Genomic DNA, 7,538 nt, shown 5'->3' with positions numbered 1-7,538 from the left:
TGTCACGCCCTGACCGTAGATTGCTTTGTATGTTTCTATTTTTAGTTTGGTCAGGGTGTGATGTGGGTGGGTATTCTATGTCTGGGTATTCTATGTTGTAGGTCTAGGTTTTCTGTTTCTATGTGTTTGGCCTGGTGTGGTTCCCAATCAGAGGCAGCTGTCTATCGTTGATAGATTGGGAGCCATATTTAGGTATCCTGTTTTCCGACTTTTGTTTGTGGGTGGTTGTTTCCTGTTTAGTGTTTTGTTTCACCTTTCAGGACTGTTCGTTTGTCGTTTTTGTTGTTTGTCAAGTGTTTTTGTATTTTATAAAAAAATATGACCACTTACCACGCTGCACCTTGGTCCTCCTCTCCCTCTCGAGACGACAATAGTTACAGCCTCTCATTTGACATTTAATCGATACTATAGCAAACTAATTTTGCACGGACAAAAAGGAGGATGGCTATGAACAAACTACTCCACTCCTACGAGTGGCCATAAGAATGAGATCGCACACTGATACATGTCAGAAGGTGCTTTCAACTGGGATGTGGTAGTAGCCCTGTCCTGCAGTCAAATTATCTAGTGGCCTCACGGGTGGAGTGATATTCTTATTTTTTATAATTTAATCATTTATAAACTTTATTAGATTTTTTTATGCAGAAAATCCGGTGTTTCTATGTCTAACAGTTTTGTTATATTCAGTATTCTATGACGTATATAAAGTGTAATATTGGGATGCGAACTCAGAATTGAATACATCAGATAATGACCAGATCTCCCAGTGGAAGAAAGTCACATAATACTACAATTTCTTTCCCCAACACAACGCAAATTCTTTAGTTGCAAGGCTGGACTTTTCCTAATGTTGTTGAGAGACTAGAAGCATGGCAAAAGGTCAGACTACTTGTTTACTCAACTTTACACTACTAGGCTACCTGTTCTTTCTCCCTCTGTCAACAGCCAAGTGGAATTCACATGATTTCACAAAGCTGGTACTCAGTCAGCTGTATAAGGAAATAAGCAAACAGGAAACCACTCACCCAGAGGCGGTGCTACTAGTGGCCAGAGACTTTAATGCAGGGAAACTTAAATCAGTTCTACCAAATTTCTATCAACATGTTAAAAAAAAATTCTAGATAATCTGTACTCCACACACGGAGACGCGTACAAAGCTCTCCCTCACCCTCCATTTGGTAAATCCGACCACAACTCTATCCTCCTGATTCCTGCTTACAAGCAAAAATTAAAGCAGGAAGCACCAGTGACTCGGTCAATAAAAAAGTGGTCAGATGAAGCAGATGCTAAACTACAGGACTGTTTTGCTATCACAGACTGGAACATGTTCCGGGATTCTTCCGATGGCATTGAGGTGTACACCGCATCAGTCACTGGCTTCATCAATAAGTGTATCAAGGACGTCGTCCCCACAGTAACTGTACGTACATACCCCAACCAGAAGCCATGGATTACAGGCAACATTCGCACTGAGCTAAAGGGTAGAGCTGCCGCTTCAAGGACTCTAAGCCTGAAGCTTACAAGAAATCTTGCTACGCCCTGCGACGAACCATCAAACAGGCAAAGCGTCAATACAGGGCTAAGATTGAACCATATTACACTGGCTCCGATGCTCATCTTATGTGGCAGGACTTGCAAACTATTACAGACTACAAAGGGAAGCACAGCCACGAGCTGCCCAGTGACACGAGCCTACCAGACGAGCTAAATCACTACTATGCTCGCTTCGAGGCAAGCAACACAGGCATGCATGAGAGCATCAGCTGTTCCGGAGTGGCGATCACAAAGCCCTGACCTCAATCCTATAGAAAATCTGTTGGCAGAACTGAAAAAGTGTGTGCGAGCAAGGAGGCCTACAAACCTGTGTCACGTTCCTGACCTGTTTTCCGTTGTTTTTGTATTTGTTTAGTATGGTCAGGGCGTGAGCTGGGTGGGTAGTCTATGTTATGTGTTTCTATGTTGGGTTCAATGTGTTGCCTGATATGGTTCTCAATTAGGGGCAGGTGTTTGACGTTTCCTCTGATTGAGAACCATATTAAGGTAGGCTGTTCTCACTGTTTGTTTGTGGGTGATTGTCTTCCGTGTCAGTGTTTGTTACCACACGGGACTGTTTCGTTTGTCTAGTCTGTTCCTGTTCGTGCGTTCTTCGTTTATATGTACGTTCTCATGTTCAGGTCGGTCTACGTCGTTTTTTGTTTTGTAATTTCTATAGTGTATTTCGTGTTCGTCTTGTCTAAATAAATTCATCATGTCTTCACAACACGCTGCGTTTTGGTCCGATCCCTACACCTCCTCTTCAGAAGAAGAGGAGGAAAACAGCCGTTACAACCTGACTCAGTTATACCAGCTCTGTCAGGAGGAATGGGCCAAAATTCACCCAACTTATTGTGGGAAGCTTGAGGAAGGCTACCCAAAACCTTTGACCCAAGTTAAACAATTTCAAGACAATGCTACCAAATACTAATTGAGTGTATGTAAACTTCTGACCCACTGGGAATGTGATGAAAGAAATAAAAGCTGAAATAAATCATTCTCCCTACTATTTCTCTGACATTTCACAGTCTTAAAATAAAGTGGTGATCCTAACTGACCAAAGACAGGGAACTTTTACTAGGATTAAATGTCAGGAGTTGTGAAAAACTGAGTTTAAATGTATTTGGCTAAGGTGTATGTTAACCTCCGACTTCAATGGTATATCTCCCTCACTAACTTCAAGCATCAGCTATCTGAGCAGTTTACCGATCGCTGCAGCTGTACATAGCCCATCTGTAAATAGCCCATCCAACTACCTACCTCATCCCCATATTGTTTTTATTTACTTTTTTTGCTCTTTTGCACACCAGTATTTCTACTTGCACATCATCATCTGCACATCTATCACTCCAGTGTTCATTTGCTAAATTGTAATTACTTCGCTACTATTGGCCTATTTATTGCCTTACCTCCTTACTCCATTTGCACACACTGTATATAGATTTTTTTATTGTGTTATTGACTGTACTTCTGTTTATCACACGTGTAACTCTGTGTTGTTGTTTTTTGTCGCACTGCTTTGCTTTATCTTGGCCAGGTCGCAGTTGGAAATGAGAACTTGTTCTCAACTGGCCTACCTGGTTAAATAAAGGTGAAATACATTTTTTTTTTAATAAAAAAAAAATGTCTGACATCAATGTGTGCGCAATTACAATAATTCAATATGGTCAATTTCAAACATTTTTATATAACATAAACATACTTTTGACATGTAGGTTATGGTGTAATGGAATGTTTTGCCTTGTGTGGTAGGTTTTGTGGGTTTTGACACTCTTATGTAGGTGTTATAACCAGCCATAAAATAACGCAATATATGTCACAACAGGTCCAAATATATGTGTCATGACATTGTTATACCATATTATAACAGTTATGTCAGCTGTTATGACATATTATGACATGGTTATGACTGAGTCATAATGTTTTATGACGCTGGATGTCAAGTACAGTGTTACCAAAGTGAGTCGTAAACAGCAAATGTGAGTCAACAACAAACAACAACAACAACCTTTTATTGGGGTTTTCCAAATAACATGATCAAGAAAATTATGGGATTATGATGGTACCACATTTTTTAAAATAACACACTCTGATGCGGCATTTATATGCACCTCATTTACTTTCAACAAACCAAATTGACACACACATTATAGATGTGCTGTGTTCTGTTCTGGTTTCATAATTCCTACCCTGTGAAATGATTTATCCCTCAGATGGTCTTCTCTGATAATCGTTGGCTGTGGCTGAGCTCCAGATGGGGTCAGGGTTAGGGTTTAGACACGATTCCAATAATGGGTTGGCATGAACAGAGATATTGCAATCTCTCCGATTTTCGAGAATCAGAACGGAAGCCCTGTCCAGCAAAATTCCCAGGGGTGGGCAGACAGGGGGTGAGTTCTCTTCTCAGCAGATATAAGGCCTTGGTCCTATAACTTCTCACAGAGTACAACGTCTACAGAGGAGACACAGCTCAACATACAAACTGATAAACAAATATTTCCATCAAAATGTGGTATGTTATACTTTTCATATTCTTTCCTCAACAAAACCCTAGTTGCCTGGCAATTGTTGTCGTTGCAGTACCAATCCAAATGAATCTCTGAAATGACTTTTAACAATGGATCTTTGTAAAATGGCAGGGAAACACAGCTACTTAAATCTTTTAAAAAACATTCAAACTGCTCTAGCTAGAGACCTTTTCTAAATATAGGTCAACAAGCAAGCCCCGAGACTCCCTAAGTAAATGAACCGTTAGCTGTGGTACTAGTGAGTGTTTGGGCTCTGTCAGTCAGTTGGCTCTGTGTGTGTGTACTGTACTCATGTGTTCCTTCTGTCCGCAGGTCATCCCTGGCAGTGCTCCTCGCGGCCTCTTGTGTCTGTCTGGCACAGGTCAAAATCAAAATCAAAATCAAAAACAAAACCAAATCAATTGATGAGATCTCAGACGATTCAGGTAGCTATCTGTCTAACTGACACATAACCAACTCCCTGCTTTATGCCAATACGGGCTTACTTCTTCTGATTTAGATTGAAATGTCAACAAAGTGAGAGGGATGAAACGTTTTCAAACAAAAACATGTACATTTTCAAGATCAAGGAGAATTGACAACCTTTCTTATCCCATGTCTATGTTAAGGTGGGTGTTAGTGACACAATTGATGCAGAATATCGCCCAAAAATATTGGACATACACATTATACGTGTGTTTTCACATGTGCAATTTGTTTATTTCCGAAACATATTATATTTGCTGGCCCATTGTGACTGGTTCGTGTAAGAATATCACTCACATTTCAATTACACTGTCACTCTCATCGGATGTTCTGCAGCCAATCTTCACTATGGCTCCCCTTACGCAACTCTGAGCTGAGCAGACACAAGCTGTTCCTATTCAGCCTGTTGGCCTCTGTAAGAGGAAGAGAATACAGTAGCTGTGGCCAAAATGAGGATGTCACCATCACTTTCAAGTGAGAACCTTGTTAAGTCTCACGGCTCACAGCTATTATCCCGATTATCTTAAAAATCGATTCAGCAGCGACACACATGAGATGACAGGGATCAAAGAGAAGGCAAGCAGGGAGGAAAGAAAGGAGAGATCCTCAGTCTCAGCTTTCTCCAAGCTGGATGGTAAGATATGTCATTAGGAAAATCTACAGAGCATGAAAGCCTTGAAAAGTAAAATTCCTCAAAAAATCCACCTTTCATCAAGCGTTTCAGGAAAATGTTTGAGAAGAGAAATGACACTAATTCCTTCCTCATCTAGGTTTGTGCATATTGTGACCTCCAAGGTAATTCTGTGAAAGCTAGCCTTGTCTGGCTCAAGTCATGACAACACTTTATTTTTTATTTTTATAGTAGATAATAGATAATAGTAGATGATTAATGAATTTAATCGCAGCAGCAGGGCGGCAGGGTAGCCTAGTGGTTAGAGCGTTGGGCTAGTAACCGAAAGGTTGCAAGTTCAAATCCCCGAGCTGACAAGGTACAAATCTGTCGTTCTGCCCCTGAACAGGCAGTTAACCCACTGTTCCTAGGCCGTCATTGAAAAATAAGAATTTGTTCTTAACTGACTTGCCTAGTTAAATAAAAATAAAAAAATAAAAAATAAAAATGCAATACCATGTGTGGATATCATAAGGTGAATGCACCAATTTGTAAGTCGCTCTGGATAAGAGCGTCTGCTAAATGACTTAAATGTAAATGTAAATTTACTGAACTTTTGTCAGGTCAAAGCTGAAAGGTTCCACAAGCTATTACCAAATGCTATGTGTATTCAAGTGAATAGTGTTGATTTTAGCAAACTCAAACTCAAACTAAGGCTGGAATTGTATTGAGGCACATTTCATTTTTCTGCAATAATCTTTTACAGTTGTGTTTGAGTTGCACAGCAGTATGTGCTAGGTGGTGCTGAGTTGGGGATGTTTTAACCATATAGAGATTGTATAGATTTTTTTTTGTTGTGTTTCTTGCCCAGACCTGCGCTTCAGGCGTATGGTTAGGGGCACCCTGGCCCCTCATGTCCCCTGGCAGGCCATGGTCTACCTGAGTAAAAACGTCATGAACGGAGGCTTCGCTGGGGGAGCTCTAATCTCTGACCGCTGGGTCCTGACTGCTGGCAGGAACTTGTTTGTCAGGAAAAGTAGGCAGGACACCAAGGGGAAAGAACCAATCATCCCCAAGGTGTACCTAGGCATCACGCGACACTCCCAAGCCAATGACTCCAAAGAAGTTGCTGTAGAAAAGGTGAGCTAGTATGCCCATTACCATCTCCTTCAAACAATATTCAGACAATTCAGTATTTTCAGCAAGCAGAACTGCACTGCGCTCTCTCACCTACATCATCATTTTCAGTCTTACAGGTAGTTAGAGCACAAATACAGTAGATCATCAAAAAGAGGTCCTATGAATTATTCCCTTCCCCCTTCTAGGTGGTTCTGCACCCAGGCTTCCAGAGCGTGTCAGACTGGGACAACGACCTGGCTCTGATTCAGCTGAAGGAGCCATTCACCCTGAGCGAGGCTGTGATGCCCATCCCTCTGCCTGAGAGGGGTGAGGACCTGGCTGAGGCAGCCCAGGAGAAAGGCATCATCACAGGCTGGGGTTGGGGGGTCCTCTTCACCCCCGCTGAGTCACTGAAACACCTGGTATTGCCTGTGGCATCGCATAGCTCCTGTAAGGCAGAGTACAACCGCGGTGGCCAAGTGCTGAGCAGCACTCCAACCGTAGACGACAACATGTTCTGTACTGGAGCCAGCAGGTACCAGGAGAATGTGTGCTTTGGGGATGCAGGCGGTGCCCTGGCAGTTCAGGACCCCAAAGACGGCAGAGTGTATGCTGCAGGGATCCTGTCCTTCGATAAGACCTGTGCCGTGGAGAAATACGCTGTCTACATGAAGCTCTCTGCCTACATGCCTTGGATCAACAGTGTCCTCAGGGGCGACAGTGAGACATCAGCCAGTCTCCGCTCCAGTGTAATGTCTGAGATGTATTCGAGGCAGTTGTAACCTCCACTCAGCACAGTTTCAGATATGAGAGCCGGGGCTCATAATCTCCATTATGCCTTTGCTAACAAAGTCATTTTCTCACTTGATCTTGTAAAACTCTCTCAAGTTATGACTTTATCTCTTTATATCTCTTTATCTCTTTATCTCTCAAGTTATGTCTTCCGATGTTGATTTCAAAGGATTTTTAATAAATTCATCTCTCCTAAGAAGTTTGGTTTCCGATGTTTCACCTTATAACTTTTATTCACATTTTCTTCAACTCATATTAGAATGCTGGGAAACATGTTTTAGATCATCTCTACAAGCTGTAACCTGAGAGCATGTTAGAGCCATTAAAACAAGTAGCCTACAGCTAGGACATGTGACGATTTTAAAGTTCATTTAAGTGATGGAATTATTAAGGACAAATTGTTATCTGGCCAAGGAGGATATTGTGTTGAGACCAGCAAGGATTTTGAAGTGGATTTGTTCTGAAAATCATCCAAGAAGAAAATAACTTGT

At 41.7% G+C, this 7,538-nt stretch overlaps 1 protein-coding gene across 1 annotated transcript; it reads left to right on the top strand.

The window, feature by feature from the left end:
* The first annotated feature begins 3,909 nt into the window (after nt 1-3,909).
* Nucleotides 3,910-7,246, top strand: LOC120046358 (haptoglobin-like). Its single transcript, XM_038991534.1, has 4 exons — nt 3,910-4,045; nt 4,374-4,486; nt 6,008-6,276; nt 6,462-7,246. Exons 1-4 carry the CDS (start codon nt 4,041-4,043, stop codon nt 7,035-7,037), a joined length of 963 nt encoding a protein of 320 aa, XP_038847462.1. The 5' UTR covers nt 3,910-4,040; the 3' UTR covers nt 7,038-7,246.
* Nucleotides 7,247-7,538: the final 292 nt, after the last annotated feature.

Source organism: Salvelinus namaycush, chromosome 1, assembly GCF_016432855.1.
Source record: "Salvelinus namaycush isolate Seneca chromosome 1, SaNama_1.0, whole genome shotgun sequence".
Classification (NCBI taxonomy): Eukaryota; Metazoa; Chordata; class Actinopteri; order Salmoniformes; family Salmonidae; genus Salvelinus; species Salvelinus namaycush.
This window is presented reverse-complemented; position numbering and strand designations above follow the sequence as displayed.

Bases quoted from the DNA above. Each gene is read 5' to 3' on its own strand.
- LOC120046358 (XM_038991534.1), top strand. The intron at 4,487-6,007 runs GTAGCTATCTGT...TTTCTTGCCCAG, and splicing joins TGAGATCTCAGACGATTCAG to ACCTGCGCTTCAGGCGTATG. The intron at 6,277-6,461 runs GTGAGCTAGTAT...TCCCCCTTCTAG, and splicing joins AAGAAGTTGCTGTAGAAAAG to GTGGTTCTGCACCCAGGCTT.